The 16,897-nt window shown below is 46.5% G+C and overlaps 1 protein-coding gene across 2 annotated transcripts; it reads right to left on the bottom strand.

Annotated features, from left to right (window-relative positions):
• Positions 1 to 8,516: 8,516 nt before the first annotated feature.
• Positions 8,517 to 16,850, bottom strand: apbb1 (amyloid beta (A4) precursor protein-binding, family B, member 1 (Fe65)). 2 transcript variants are annotated; one of them, XM_076146069.1, is made up of 14 exons: positions 16,701 to 16,850; positions 15,406 to 16,068; positions 14,579 to 14,784; positions 14,421 to 14,480; positions 13,816 to 13,895; positions 13,478 to 13,544; positions 13,057 to 13,203; positions 12,580 to 12,707; positions 11,801 to 11,915; positions 11,629 to 11,701; positions 11,441 to 11,521; positions 11,075 to 11,190; positions 10,769 to 10,945; positions 8,517 to 10,679 (listed from the first exon to the last, which is right to left on the bottom strand). In XM_076146069.1, exons 2-14 carry the CDS (start codon positions 16,049 to 16,051, stop codon positions 10,524 to 10,526), a joined length of 2,052 nt encoding a protein of 683 aa, XP_076002184.1. In that variant the 5' UTR covers positions 16,052 to 16,068; positions 16,701 to 16,850; the 3' UTR covers positions 8,517 to 10,523. The 2 variants fall into 2 exon arrangements, with proteins under 2 accessions (XP_076002184.1, XP_076002183.1); XM_076146068.1 differs by having other exon boundaries at positions 15,406 to 16,073.
• Between the last annotated feature and the right edge of the window lie 47 nt (positions 16,851 to 16,897).

Raw genomic sequence — 16,897 nt, forward strand, 5'->3', positions numbered from 1 at the left:
TCTACAAAATTAGGGATGCAAAGTGTTTCAATACGATTGATTTTCACTCGATTTGTGGTTGTTCGTGCTCTCGGCTCAGCTGGAGGATTTCATGTTCCACACCAGAGTGAACCTGCTTCCCTTTGTAAACAAGGAGGAGATACAAGGTTTGTACGAGACCTTTAAGGCATAAATCATCATACAAAAGAAGTAAAAACAACACCATAAGACAGAGATCATTTAAGATATTATGAGCTTTAGTATCGTAAACAACAGATACTGCTGATCTGGATTACATGTAACTCTGGACTCAATCAAAGAGGAAACACGAGCAGATCAAATCTGACCCTGAGTGGCTTTGACCTTCTATCCCTCTTAGTATCATTTAGTGTCTTAAAATAATATGTTGTTGTGTGTTACGTGACCTCCATTTTCTCGCGGTGACCCGGCCGTCGCTGCCGGTGCGTCGGGTCGCGGCGACCCTCCGCTCGGTTAAACGTTTTAATGTTGTATCTGACATCATTGTGTTCGGCGAGCGCTCCCTCCCCAGGTAAACCGGGGCGGAGACAGTGATGGAGGGTCCAAGCCCGCCGGGGGTTACAACCGACCCCAAAATGAAAGCGGTGGCGATGGTTTGACCCAGCACGAAGACGCGAGCTGGTGTCTGTGGTTAATGGGAGTGTATGATTTACAGCACGCCGCCCCATCTCCAGCCCCCTTCTCCAACTCCTCTCCAATCTAGATACAATACAGGCGACACAGCTCCCATTTCTGGAAGAGGCCAAATCGATGATACAGAGGGGCGTGTGTGTGTTTTATGAGGGAACTTGGGCCTGTTTGGCGGGTGGGGGTGAGACTGATGCAAGCCATCCAAGCTGATCCACAGATTTCAGGCCCCTGCCCCTGTGATGTGTGGGAGCAGAACCGAGCAGCAGGCTGGGTTAGATATTAGCTCTGTAAAGGGGGTGGGGACTGTGTGTGTGTGTGTGTGTGTGTGTGTGTGTGTGTGTGTGTGTCTCCATTTTTCTTCTTTTGTTTTCCCCCCGTACAAACTCCCATCATTGCTTGGTTGTCACCCAGGACTTGTGAGGAATGATCCCATTTAGGCTCTTCCCCCGATTCTTCTTGGCTGGAGTCGCTCTTGATCTGGAGTGGCTCTCCAAAAAAAAAGGGAACGGCGGGAGAGATAATGGTGGAATAACTCCACTCTGGAATGAGACGCCACTCGTGAGTCACACACATCATCGGAAGGAGACAGGGAGAGGAGGAGAAGTGGTGAAGGTGGTCGGGCGGAGCGCCGGTTCTTTTCTTCTTCTTGTGTTTATATTTGCAGGTCCCGTTGGTTTAACACTGCGGCGCCTGGCTCTACTGTTCATACTGATTAGACTGAAGATGAAGGGTGAAGGAGGAGGAAGGCAATCAGCCTCTCAACAATCATAACGAGAAGCTACTGAGAGCCCTCATCCAAAGTTTTTCACAATTATTGATTTCAAAAATAGAATAAGTCACGCCCACTGAACTCTGGCAGTCAATCATAGCAAAAATAAAATTGAGTAAAATTCTAAAATGGCTAAAAATGTAATCAGGCTCAAGAAATCCATGAATTTTTTTTGATTCTATGACTTACAGTTCCAAAGTAATAGGTCAAATTGGAAAAGTAGTAATCACAGCGTCACCATCAGGCCGACCAGAACCAGATTTGAATGGATTCCTCTCAGGGTTTTATTGGAAATCAACATCTTTTATCAGACATCTTGCTAAAAGTTGAGGCCATTAGAATCAGCTTGGTGTCCTGAAGCTCTGGTGAACCTGACCTGTTGTCTTAGAAACCTGAACAGAAATCTGCTGGGTCGGGATGAGAACCAAAATCGCTTCCTTAAATTATTTATTCCAAACAGCTCAGATTCCAAACCAAGAATGGTGAAGACAGCAGGAGATAAAGACGGATCAGGAGAGGATCCAGGAGATACAGAAACCAGGAGCTTCAGCAGAGCCGTGTTGCCGCTCCTCTGGTCACAATGACGGCAGATGAGATTGACTATGTGTCGGTGCATAAACACTCGAGTTGACCGCCTTGAACGATAAGACGTGGGGGGAGGGGGGAAGTGGGAGGGGGGGACCAGGCATTCCCGCTCCATCATACCTCCATATTGAGGGAATCAGCCTGGTGTGCGCATGCATCTCATTGCATTTCATTGGGTGCCACTCCAGAGTCCCCCGTGTGACCTGTAAACAGGTTTCTCTGCATATAAGCCAGGAGTCGCCCGTCTGCGCCGCACCGCCCGCCCGCCTGCCTGCGACGGCGCCGAGCCAGGCGTCACCCATGTCACGCTCCGATAGCTCAATTTAAATGGAAATTGGATGAACTGCTTGGAAGTGATCCAGCCATCCAGAACAATTAACCCATATTACTGGCAGGCCTTGAAAGAGTAATTTGACTTTGAATGAGTATGGGGAGGAAAGCCAGTGGTATTTAATATTACTGGAAACAAAATAGCCCTGAGTGCACACAAAATCCTATTTACGACCTCGGCTGCTGCCAGGGGTTTCGTGTCAAACTTTGTCTCCAGAATCAATTTATGTATTTAAATGCATGTAATCCGTTGTGCTTTATGGAACAGGGTTGAAGTACATTATTTATTCATTCAGTCAATCCTTTATTTAAACAGAAGGTAACACTGAGATCCAAATCTCTTAATAAATAAAATATAAATACAGCAAATAAGAGATCTGAATGAGATATGAGAGAGGTTTAGATTACATATTTTTTTGTAGGTTGTATTTAAAATAGTTTTTTCCTGGCTTTCTATTATTGAAGTGTGTTAAGTCTAAGTTTAAAGTGATTTGTAGTGTGACACATACAGATGGTGATGGGTTTCTGCCTGTAGCTGATATTTACAGCCCCTATAAGGAGTGATGAGTGTTTAACATAGTGCAGACTGAGGCCTTGCTGTTCAAAATAGATACACAAGCTAGTCCCCATGACGCATCCAGGTCCAATCCATTCAGTAATCAATAAATATCATAAAAAACAGTCAGAGTGCATTCAGAGATGTAGAGATAGAGAGAGGAGAGAGGAGAGAGTGTGATGTGAAGGCTGTAGCTAAGGGCAGCCGGACAGGCCGCAGTGATGTATGGAAGCAGTGTGTGGGTAACTTGACCTTCATGCAAACTGTACACACACACACACACACACACACACACACACACACACACACACACACACACAAACAGAAAGCAAAGGTACAGGAGGGGACAGAAAAGATCCCATCCCATAATAATACATAATGTGTGTGTGTGTGTTTGTGTGTGTGTGTGTGTGTGTGTGTGTGTGTGTGTGTGGAAAAAAAAAGGGATTAGATAGAAAGTGAGATCAATTATTAGAGTGATCGCAAAGAAATGTCACTTCAATCAGAAATCAATGTGAGGAAAATGACTTGAGCGAAAAACTGAAGTCAATCTTACTCCGTTTACACACTCACACACACACACACACACACACACACACACACACACACACACACGCATCTGTACTGTGATTAACGCAGAAACATGAAGTAAAATATACACATGGGTGATATTAATAGAATTCAGTTGTTGCCAGTCAGCTGAAGCCAACATGATCCAAACTAAGTGTAACTCTGAATCACTGTGTTACTGTTAGAGGGTGAAGAGCCTCCAGGTCCTAAAGAGAGCCGGCTCACGGGAGAGAAAGCTAAAGGTGTAAAAACATGTAATTTTAGGATTTTAAAGAGCAAAATGGTTCAAGATCCAGTCCCCAAAATCAACAGTTTGGCCACAGAGCTGCTTATCTTATCTGAAGGGAGGGAGGCGGATGTTATATGACTCACCGGACAGCATTCCGACAGCTCGGGGGTTGGAAAACAAGTTTTTGGAGTCTTCATAAAGCATGATTTAACGTTACGGTCCTATAAAGTGTTTTACAATCCAAGAAGAAGAAAGAAGCGGAGCTGCTGGGGCATCGGACACACGGAGCTAAAGAGAGCAGTCACTCTGTCAATTAGTGACACTATCATCACGCGTCAGGTTGATGATAGTGCACCCCTCACCCCAGCCAGCCCCCACCACACACACACACACAACACACACACACATCCCCGGGGCGGCCCAGTAATCCCTCTCTGCTGCAGGTGAGGAAATGTGGATTGTGCTTACTCCAAGTAGAAAGCAATCGATTGCTTGCATCCCTGAGTAGATCGATTAACAATCAGATATCCCAGGTTTGTTACCGGGAGGAATGGGGCGACGTCAATTTTACGCCAGTTGCAATGTAATTATGGACGTTTGAGAAAATTGTTTATTGCCTTAATCAAAGTATAATTGGAGTTTATACAGCGAGACTACAGCACAGGTAGTGATTCAGAGAAACCTCACTCAGAAACACCGATAGTGGAAACGCAGAGATCCAAACGCTCGACCGGAACTAAAGAACAGTGAGTGGAGGCTTGACCGGGCTGGAGATTGACCCTCTTCATCCTCGCCCTCCTCCTGCTGCATTGACAAGAGAGAAGCAGGGAGAGAAGCAGGATGTGGGGGGAGAAGAAAGGCCAAGAGAGCTGAAATCACTGCACTCTGTATGCAGGCCAGTCCGGCGTTGTTGGACTTTTGAGTCAGTCAGGTAAATGGGTGAAATTGTGTCTGCAGCCCAGCTTATAAATCGCAGTGCTGGCAGTATTTATCTATGTCCCAGACAATCCTGCTGGGAGATGGGAATGGTGAAATGAGAATCAACAGCCTGCTTCTCCCCCTCTCGCCTCCCATCAGGTCATTCCACCGCCTGCACCCTTCTCCCCCCCCCCACGCTCCCTCTCTCCACGGCAACATGTGAGGAGGAACTGATAAATATAAAGCAACTGGAGAGCCGCCTGCCTGCTTCTGCCCTCTGCAATTCAACACAGTTCCAGAGGTCATTTTAATGTATTTTGTCCAAACCAGAAGGGACTCGGGTGAATCTGCGTCTCTTGCTGAAATTCCACGGAAAGATATGATATGATGGGAGCGTTTATTCCTGCTTCGGACCGCCAATGAGCTCTAATCCTGCACCGCACTTCCACTCAAATCTTGCATGTCTCATCTTGCAAATCAGGGGGTTTTACACTCGGGTGATGACAGGGAGGGCACTGCAGTAAAAGATCGGTCAAGAGCTATTTCAGCTCAACCATCCAAGACCATTACCCTTTGGCTTTGTCTCTGCAAGTCACACCCTGTTACCACGTCTGCCAAAGACAGAATGGAAAGGGACAAGCGCGGGCGTGCGCAGAGGGCTGGAGAAAGGGAGAGGACGGAAACACACGGCGAGGTAACAATAACACACAATTTCAGGGCTTCATTGTAATTCAGCTCTCATCTCGGTCCCAAGTGACGAGCAGCGAGCCGCCCAGGATTCTAATCATTCCTGTTGTCAGATCGGTTCCCCGAGTGAGATTGAGTTGATTGCTTGAACAAATTTGCAAAGTAACGATGCAATTTGTTGCAGTACGCCACAGGGGGGGGGGGTTTGAGTGGGGGGGCGTCAGATTGTTTTGAGTCCCTGGAAAAAGCTCACAAGGGAAGACGTGGTCATCTTCATCCTCAGACTTCAACTCAAGTAATCTCACAACACCTGTAAAGCCGTAAGCAATATTCCAAGGCACACAGGGGCTCAGTTTGGCTGCAGACACACAGAGCTGCAGGTGAAGTGGAGCTTTAGAAGATTTTATGCTAAATATGTAATTTCTCTGTAAATGAGATGAGAAACCTTCAAAGCAGAATCTCTGAGGGAACAAAAAAAAAGACTGCAACAATCTGGGATGCTTTCCCTCTTTGTTTATAATGAGACATGTCATTTCCTCACTAACTTTAATCACTGAAAATTACAGCTTGACAAACCCCGAACCATGAGCCTGTGTGAGCTGCTGTCATCTCCAGATACATGATGAAGGATTCCACTGACCAAATACGGAGAGGGTTCATTTCCTCTGTGACAGCCGCTCCATTCTTCCACTGCGCAATTACTCCATGATGGAATTTGACTATTTTCTAATGAGGGGTGACTGATTGGCAGTTGGGGGGAGAGGAGAGGAGGAACAGGCTAAATGTGTGTGAGAGGAGTGTGTTCATCCTGGAACAAAAGGGTCAGGAGGTCACCAGCAGAACAACACAGCACTGTTTTGAATATTGAAATGACGATTAAAGTGATATTGTTATTAAAAAATATAAATAAAACGAAACTGTGTGGGAAAACTGATTAAAATTAACAATTTGGATCCAGATTCTCTTATTTTACTTCATGACGGTGCTCTGTGGGGCGTCGATCAATTATTCTATCTACTATATTTTGCTGCTCATTAATTTGTCATTTTATCGTGTGGATTTAAACGTAAACAAAATGTGTTTGGTATTCAAGAATGTTGATTTGCCTCCTGGGAAAACTGGGCTCATTTACATCCTATCTAGATATTTAATAAAGCATTAGTCCTCATATCATAAGAAACTAATTAACTGTTATTGATGTCACTGATGTTACTGTCCTTTTAGTAGTGTATCAACAGGATGTGTGTATGTGTGTGTGTGTGTGTGAGAGAGATCTTCATTAAATTTGATGTCAAATGAAGTCTAATATTATATCTGGATATACGTACTGCACCTTTAATTAACGCAATTGTGGCATTTTTATAATCATGTTGTGATTGTGTGTGTGTGTGTGTGTATTGAACTGTTCCTGACCCACCGCCGTGCGACTGAGGGGCCACAGCAGACCCGATCATCCAGACACCAACAGGCTGCTGGCTGTCTGCTCCCCACTGGCAACGCAATCACAGCTATTTGGGATGGAATGAATTACTGAACATTTTAGAGATTAGAGCGTCTAATCCCCAAATGAAGCGCTCAGGGCCATAATAGAGAAACTGCCGCCATATTTGTGTCCTGCTGCCTTTGTGTCCTCCTTACATGCGTTGTGTATCTTCTGTCATAGCACATGTTCTGATTTCACACGGGCGAAAGCGTGAATTGTTTTCTCATAACATTCCCCTGTAATACCACGGAATTAAAACAACATCTTCTCCTCTGCACCGCCTTTGTTCTTCATCCAACTTTTGCTTTTTTTTCTCTCCCCGCCGCCTTGACTAAAGCTCGGAGCTGGGCTGCGTCTTCCCTTGATTACTGAGAAGCGGAGATTTGGGCAAGAAACCAGGAATGGGAGAGAAGAGAAAACTCACAAAAATAGGAGAAACTGTAATAGATAAGTAGAAATAAAGGTTTCAAAGGATCCGAGGGAGAGAGAGAGCGGCGTTCCTGCAATATGAATCAGGAGGAAAAGGCTCCGGGCCCTACAGGGATTTCCATCATCCCCCTCAAACCTTGATACCAGGTTTAAGATGAAGTCGGCCGCCGCTCCTTTCATCCTGCCTGTTCTACTGTAGATTGGCGATTAGATTGAAGAGCCCAGCCGAGGAGAGATAGACGCCTCCGCCTCCTCCTCGGTGATGAGAGGAGAGGCAACGTTCCACAAGACTAAACATCCATTACTCAAAATAAATCCCCATTAAACAAATGCCATACGCATAATTAGGTGATAGGAATAATTATATTTGTGATTAGTTTGTCCATGAGCCGACCTGTGGAAATTGTGATTGACACCCGGCAAATATGGAATGAATAATTCCTGCCTCAAGATTCAAAAACACACACACACACACACACACAAATAACAAGCAACAGAATAGAGATAATAAAGGGATTTAGAGTATAGGAGGATGTAAACATGCCGGCGGAGCGTAAGCCGAGTGTTTGCGAGGATGGAACATCGCTACGAGACAAGAGGAGGAGAGGAGAGAGCATTTTACAGATACGTACGAAATGTGAATATCAATCTTTCATTGATGGTGGGAATTGATTAGGGATTCACTCTGGGCAGTGGAGCTCCATGTTCAACCGTCGTGATGTGTTTCATCTGTGCAATCAGAAGTCAATGTGTTGTCTAACACAGGGGTGTCTCTCTCTCCCTCTGTCTCTCTCCCTCTCTCTCTCCTTCTCTCTTCAAAAGGAAGCGATTACAGCCGGAGCCTTGATCTGTGCGGCTGCTTTGGGATCCTGCTGGCAGGGCACATCTCGATATTCCCGTTCCCTGCATGGAGCCCATTATTACCAGTCCACAGCTGCTGTGGTAACCACTTGATGTGTACCTTTCATCTCCAAAGGCATCTCTTAAAGAAACAATATCCAAGGGCCGGCCCGCGTGTTTGAACTTCACCAGGTGGGGGCAGCAACGCCGCGGCGCTGGTGTGACTATACGCCCGGTAAGACCAGCGTCAGCAGGTTGAATACATATGCAAAGCAGCAGATAGGATGTGTGGCTTCTTTTACATTTTAATGGAAAGGCTGGGAATGACGGATAAAGATAGAAAATGGGGGAAACGCTTCCATAGCAGAAAATCAAAGGAGAGGTTTTCCTTTAGAATCCAGCCTCTTCACCAAAACACACAATGCCTCTATATCAGCGAGCCATTAAGGGGTTAAAACACAACAAGATGAGCTATTATGATATGTTCACATTTATTGTGCAGTGACTTTTATATACATACATTTTTATACACCTAATTTACATGAACAGAAATAAATTAATCTGCTAATGTTTCTTGAACTGGTCTGGCTTTAGTGTCGACACAGCAAACTCATGAGAGAATCTCAGGTGACACACAAGTGACTAGGCGGAGCTAAGATTCAATGTAAGTCTAGATCCATTAGTGTTTATATGTTAGGAAAGGGAAGAGGCAGTTGGTAAGAGATTTAGAGTTCAGTCAAAAAGTCAACCGGGAAGCCGAGGACGAGACTCGGATCGGACAAACAGGCGATGGAGCGTCGAGCTGTTTGTCTTAGTGTGATGTTAGGCCCCTCCCGGAGGCGTGGCTTCAGTGTTATCATGTGTTTGAGCTAAGTAAACATGTGTGTAAACTCGTTTCATAAGTATTTTGTAGTCTTATCACCCAAACTCTTACAAACTGCGTCTTTAATGTTACAGAGGAATATTATTTTGTGCTACATATCAATCACTGACACACATAAAGAAACTATGTCGTCTAACTCATTCTGCATAAAAATTATATTTAAAAAAAGAAGTAAATCAAAGGAGCTAATCTGAGAAGTCTCTTAGTTGTTTACGTTTGAGTGCAAACCAAAGACGCCACACGTCACCTGGAGCAGCCAGAGGGACACGTGGGGACAGAAAAGGAGAAACAAAAGAGGAGATATGTAAACCACTGGAAAATATCCTCTAGATTTCCCACACACACGCAAAATGGAGACACACAGAGACGTTAACCTGCGCTCGTCTTTTCAGTCTACGGGGGAAGTCTAGCTAACTCTCTACGAGCTGGTGATGAACACCGACACTAAGCAGGGCGACATGCCTATGAAACACCAAACGACACGTGGACTCCAGCCTCCCCCCCCGCCCCCCCGCCCCCAACCGCACACAAGCACACACACACAGCATCTACTAGGACACATTAATGGGCCTTAAGCACTAAGCCGCCGCGAGCAGCGATAAGTCTAAGCTATCAAAAACATGCAGCTTGTTGTGAGCGTCTACAGTACGATTCAGTGGTGGTGGTCGGTGGCAAATGGCTGTGTGTGTTTAAGTCACTCGGATGGAAACCCAGAGTGTGTGTTATTACTGTTATTAATCACGGCGGTGTTCCGCTCTAACCAGATACCCTCATTAAGGCGAATAAATAATCACGTGGCGCCCCGACAGCCATTTTATCACCGCACCGCACAGGAACATCTGATTATTGCACACGAGCACTGAACTTGCAAACGTTCATGCAGGATGTATGGGACGCCGCGCCGCTCTGACGGGCGGTCGCTCACTTTGTGACGCACCATCGCACGATTCTTTGGAAGACCGAAGCACGACGAGGTTTGAGAGGGCCGGGGACGCGACTTCGTGGCAGTTTCTTCTTCTTTTGGCGCGGACACACTTGTGTTATAAACGTACACGTTGGCAGAGTCGCGTGGTTTTGCGGCGATCAACCACCTGACAGATTCCACGATTGCTCAGACGATAGAAGAGCGTCCCAGTACAGTGAAGGAACGTTGGAGTATAATTGCACTGAAGAGGCGGCGGCAGCAAATTCTCAGAGGGAATCTAGCGACGTCTATTTTCAGGAGAGTTTCTACGTTTCTGCTTGTAAAATATATTACATCCATCATCGACATTCGTAGCGTTGTTTCTGTTAAAACACAAAAATAGTTAAGACTCGCAGAGAGAGTCCCGGCAGAGACGAACATATAGGCGCCGGGCTTCATCCGTTTGGATTGGAGAGTTTAAAATCGATGTATAAAGTAAAAAGACGAAGATAAAAGCAATCTTTACAGTCACACGTTTCCCCCCCACAAACAACTCTGCACACACACACACACTCCTCTAGTGAACACACAAAGTGAGAAAGTTATAAGGCGAAACAGTGAGCAGAGGGGTGAGAGGAGGTGTGGAGTGAGAGGAGAGGAGAGGAGAGACGCCGGCTCCTCCTCGCTCCTCCTCAGGGCGACTGGGAGCCTGACCTGTAGCTCTTGAAGCTGCCCAGCAGGCTCTGGACCCCCTTCTTGACCCGTCGAGCCACAGAGTCGGCGGGGGGAGTGGGCAGGCAGGAGGCGAGGCCGGGTGGGCGGGCGTCCAGACACTTCTGGTAGCGGAGCTGGGGAGGGGAAACGAGGGCAGTTAGTTAGAGATGCTAGATCCTGACTCGATCACGTCAGAGGAGCGTCTCTCTGGAGTCTGACTCACCATGCAGGCCGCCTGCACAGCCTCACTCAGACTAGCAGCGTTGGGTTCACACCAGAACATGTGGCAGGTGAAATCCTGGGGGCCCTCGGCCATGATGAACGCAAACGTGTGGACGTCCTTCCCCACGCCCATGAAGGACAGGAAACGCACCCTGCACTCTGACAGAACCTCCTCACTCTGCAGGGACAACAACACACAGGGAGGGGTTCAGAGGAAGTTTGAGACATTTTCAGTTACACATGCTTAAGTCCTATAACGTATATGTAAAGATCGCTGTGTCACGTCCGGTCTGTCATCACGGGTTACCTGTTTTGCGAGTATAGTGAGAGTAGCTGGAGCGACATTCACAGAGACGGGAGTCCACTCGTTCCTGTCTTTGTTAATCACTGCAGCCTCCAGCGTATCATTGATTATATCCATACCTGCGACACGCACACACACACACACACACACACACACACACACACACACACACACACACACACACACACACACACACACACACACACACACACACACACACACACACACACACACACACACACACACACACACACACACACACACACGCATTAACCTCAGACTGTCCAGGGCCAAATCCCCTCAACAGTAATTTGAAGCATTAGGAGTTTATTGGTGTTGCGTTCAAACCTATTGTAGGAGTTTTCTTACCGACTGGCTTGGCCACAGCTTCACCTCCAAGGTAATAGACATTGAAGTGTTGGAAGAGTTCATTCTTCGGAGCAGGAAACTCTGGTTCAAAGAAAACATCACCGTTGAGTCCTCTTGTTTACTCACATCTCATAATACAGACAATGAAACAACAGACACATGTAAGGTGTGTGTAGGTGTTGCTGTACCTTCTACAGGGACCAGAGACCTCCCCAGGTCAGAGCTGAACCCATGCTTGGACGCCTTCCTCTCCATCATGATCTGAAGTCACAGCGAGTGAGGAACACATGGGGAAAAGTCAGTGTCGTCACTCCATATGAACGGAGGTGTAACTAATGAAACAAAACAATAAGGGACGACCTTTGAGCACATTTCATGCAGGCTGGTGGCGATGTTCTTGGCAGGCGAGTCGCAGCGGAACACGTGACACTTCAGGACCTGGGTCAGGTTGTCTCGGGCCACGTAGGCAAAATCTCTGCAAGGGAACGGAGACGGAAACGGCAAAATACAGGGATTGAAACATAAATAACAGCATGAAAGTGGACGCCAGTTTGTAGAAATATATACTTACAAGCACACAATGACACACACACAAACACAACACACACACACACACGTACAAAAGGAACGACAGCAAGCACAAACACTGAAGGAACCTCTAGGATAATGAAAGTATACCTTTCCCTGTTCACGGTGGAAAGTGCAGCATGGAGAGAAGAACACAGATGTTAGAATTCAGAGCTGCATGAAAAGCAAGTCAGGGGCTGTGAAGGACGCTGTGCAATACTGATCACAATCCAGCAGAGGGCAGCAGATCACCAGAGAGAGACTACACTGGACCGCTTCATACTAGGAGAAATCAACGGCTGAATGCAAAGTCGACGGTATCACAGAGGAACATTGTTAAGTTTGAGACGAGGGGTCAGGACAGAGACACAGCGCCCGAGTCAAACACGTGCTAATGACCAATGTTCTACGTCGTAAAAGTCACATTGATGCAGGAAGTGCGTCTGGCCTGGAGTGAAGGACGTTGTTTTGCAGCGGGTGAAGCCCTTTTTTCTTTTAAGTTAATTAGGAGCTGGGCCCATAAAGTGTGTGGGGTTCGGGGCAGTCTGGCGTCGGGCCGTGTGCACACTGACCTGCCGTTGTCTCGGCCTACGCCCCACACGCGGATGCTGCCGATGGGCTGAGCGTGGAGCAGCGTCTGGCCCAGCGGGTCTATCAGGTTCATGGTGTCGTTCTCCAGGACCATCAGCATGTCCTTACCCTGTCGGAACACACACACCATTACGTTAATCACACAGCTCATATTGTGTTTGGTTCACACCTCTTAAAGCACTCTACATCTATTCTAAACTTGTTTGTCTATTTTCACTGCTCAGACAACCGCATGAGTACAACTGATACCATTAATGACCACAATGCCAGATTTACCTTCAGCGTTTATCAAGCATGAAGCACATTTGTGAGGATTGACTACAGTATCTTCCATTGTTACAACACATTAGATGGTTTGCTGGCTGCCAAACCACCATGAGGCCAACAGCTTCCTGCTATGTTATAATCCTTCTTTATGATAAAGGTCCTCTGATGTTGAGTTGGATCAGTGACCTCACCTCTCCCCAGATGCCAGCGGTGTCATGAAGGTTGTGTTTGTGGTAGGAGAGCTGCCTGATGCAGTTGTTGACAGCCACGCTGCTCTTCCCTGGTGCCATGTCCTCCTCAGACATCTCCACCCAGCCCAGCGAGCGAACAGCAAAGCACTGACAGGACACACAGGACAGAGATCAGCACAGGACACAGGGACCCTCACAGGGAGGAATCCCACTCGCTTAACTGCACCTTATTCTCAACTTTATCCTGTTTTACCATATTTCTTTCATACAAAATTACATTTCTACATGTTTTGTAATGGGGTCATCTCTCAAGCAAACACGTCATACGAGTTTGACAACAAAGTATAATCTGTGTCTCAAAATCTACATGAATCTCATTCCCAAGATGTGAAAGATTTGCAGAAAGGAAACGTTGAGTCACCTTTGCCTCTAAGTCAGAGCAGAGTGGAGGCAGTTTCTCTTCCTCCTCGGACTGGGAACAATTGTAGCTGCAATGACAAAAGACAAACATATATATCATACATATATGTAAAAATTCTTCGCATGCGTCATAGAAATTTAGCTGCAATTAATGAATTTTTGTCAAACAAGTTTGTAAGAATGTGTATGAGTATGAAGGAACACAACTTGTCAAGACAACTTCATTCATTTTTGTTTCAATACAAAAATGTCATGTAGCACATTTGGATAAGTTTTGAATCTTAGTATAGGTGGTGCAATGCAAAAACCAAACATTTCCTTCTCTCCTCCGCCACCTACTTCAGGTTGATGGATGCGTAGCGAAGAGTCGCCCCTTCAAACTCCTTCAGGCTTTGATCAGACGCGACCTCTGCCTCCTCCTGAAGGGCACACAGGCGGCGACAAACAGGAACAATCAAAGTTAGCTCCAGCTCAGGATGTTAATGATCTTAATTGCCCGGTGGTGCTCGTACATGTTTCAGGCTTCAATGGGACTCAGACATTTCTCTAATTACTCAGTGAACCCACAGGGGTCAGAATGTTCATAATTGACTTAGCCGTGACATTTACCCTGCACCGGGCCTGTACAGTAATGAGGAGGGAGAGGTGAAGGGCTGGACATCTATTAACTAGAGGGTCATTAACTAGAGGGTCATCCAGATCATTAGACAAACGTTTATTTATCTATTTACTTGTTTTCTAAGAAAAGCTAATTTCCAACATCAATTCTGTCTCTACTATAAAGCTATATCAATTGTTATATTGTAACATAAAAAGTGCTGAAAAGTAATAGAGCCTGTATATTCTCTTTAATGCTCCATAATAAAAAGTATAGACCGAGACCAAAACAGATACTTTCAAGAACTAATGCACAATAAAAAGGTTTTCTATGATTCTGAAATTACCTTCCACAGTTCCCCATCACACACTTCCTCATCTGGGTTGGAGAGATACGTCCAAGATTCCTGAGAAAGCGTAACAGAGACAGAGAGACGTTACGGCCTTCAGGCTCGTGTGTCAGCGTTTCTATCCCAGCCGAGGGTGTGTTGGCCTGTGAGCTCACCTCGGGCTCCTCGCAGGGCGTCGTCTCCAGGGACATGCTGGACGACATCATGGAGTCGCTGACTTTACCCAGAGGGGAAGGAGGCTCCCACTGGGTGGTGCCTGTGGGGATGTGCCAGTAGTACGTGCCTGATGTGTCCCGCACCCTCATCCAGCCTGAAGGAAGGTCTGTGTCCGTCTCAAAAGCACTAGAGTCCCAAAAGGAATCTGAGACACAACGACAGAGCAAAGGAAGACGATGATCCTCTAGTTCTGGTTGAGGAATAATCCAAAGCCATGGAGGAAATGAACATTAGACAATAACATGGTTAAAACACTACTGTGGTCATTACACATCCTTACATACACAGATGTTCACCAGAACACCAGTTTAATTTCTTCTTCTTGACAAACATTGACAGCTGCATAAATTCTTATTGGTTCTGTCAAATTGCTGATGATACCGCATGATTGTTTCTTCTTCTGGGCCCAGAGCCGAGCCATTACTGCGCCCATCTCACTCTGGAACTCCAGGAAGTCATCACTTAAGGAGTGATGACTTCCTGCCGTTTCATTAATCTGGAGCTACAGGAAGTTCTGAGAGCACAGACCTTGTTGAGTCTATACCATCTACACTCCAGCATAGTAGAATGTAAACATAGGGGTGATTACAGGGTCTTATCAATGTATATCAAGGATCATGACCAGTGTAAATCTGTGTCACTGGCAAATACTTGCAGGAAACTTGAAAGCATTGGAATTTGTGCTGCTTTTATGGTTCCCTGATGTTATTTCAGATAAAGATGTGGGAATGCTTGCTTGGCCTTTAGACCTCAGTTGTTGTCTTACCTCTGTTGCCATTTGGAGTCGCATCTGCTGTGTTGTCCTGAGACACTGCAGGCCAGCTGGTCTCCTCCTCACTTGGTGACCCGTTCATGTTTGAGAAAAGGAGGCAGGCGTTCCTCCCCCCCACGCTGCCCTCTCCCTCAGACTCCACATGGCTGGACTCGTCTGCCACTTCCTCTACTTCAGTAGCACCTGATGTCTCTTCCTCTCCCTCTGATTTCTCCTCCTTCTCTTTATCCTCCTCCTCTCGCTCTTTGTCTTTCTCCTCTGTCGACTCCAGAGTGTCAATGAGCAGTGGCTCCTTCAGGGTGATCTTGGATTCCTCCCGACTGATGCCAGGAGTCAGTGCTGTTTTGGGGGACTTTGTCTGCTCCTCATTTCCCTGCTGCTGTTCTTCCTGAGTAGTGTGCTGAAGGGAGAAATCATCCTTATTCCCATTCTGGCTGATATTGCAGTTGTGGTCCTGATCCTGATGGTTCTCGGCTACTTTGCGCAGCTGGTTCTGGCCTTCCTTCACCCATTTGGCATTGTTGCCCGAAGGCTCCTGGTCGCCCCAGTGGCTGCTGTCATTCAGCTTGTTCTTCAACTCATCCTCTTGCTTTTGTTTATTTACTACATATGACATGTGATCATCATCATGGCCTCCCATGGTAACGTCCCATACAACTGCTCTGGTGGGGAAGAGAGACATACATATCGTTAGCTACGTAGCTAGCATGTCAATATCACGGTGTAAATGTCATAGTTTACACCGAACATATTACAGAACATGTTCCGGACTAATTGGATACGATACAATGTAACGCGTTGAGTGACGTAAAAGTCAATACAACGACTAAACTTGACATACGGACAGAATCAAGCGTTTACGTCGACATGCAAACCAAAGTCTGTTTCTTTTTAGTCCTTCAACGTCGCAACTACGGGGGCTACCGTCAAAGCTGGATTTCTCCAACTACTGCGAAACGCACTTCCGCAGATTCACCTTCCATTTGCCAACACGACCTTTTTCCTTTTCGTATAACCTTCATTTCTGCCGAGTCAGGAGCTCATGGCCACTCCCTGTATGATGTTAGATGGTTATTGACACAACAAAAACACCGCAACCACCGTTAACTCAGAGTGAAATCAGTGCAGTGACTTTCCGCAGCTGGATATAACGGGCACCGTCCGCCATCGCTGCCGTCGTCATCTTGGCTAGGCTAGTGTTAGCTCGTGTGCTAACGCTGGAGCAGCTAGATAAGCAACGGACGCGGTGGCAGTGATTTATTGAGATGAAATGGTGGATTTTCACTCACCGGTCCCCTCCAAACCTCCCTTTTTCCCGGATATGCTTGCTGTTATGAGTTAGCTACATATTTCCATGAATGCTGGAGGCTCGCTGTGGTTCTAGGTGGTGTTTGGTGTCAGTGAGTGATGGAGGGCGAACCTGCGTCACGGCGCCGTCACACCAGCGCGCGCCCACACACACGCACGCGCGCCCACACACACACAC

This window comes from Genypterus blacodes, unplaced genomic scaffold, assembly GCF_046128005.1.
Source record: "Genypterus blacodes isolate CSIRO-AG114 ecotype Tasmania unplaced genomic scaffold, CSIRO-AGI_Gbla_v1 ptg000032l_1, whole genome shotgun sequence".
Lineage (NCBI taxonomy): Eukaryota > Metazoa > Chordata > Actinopteri > Ophidiiformes > Ophidiidae > Genypterus > Genypterus blacodes.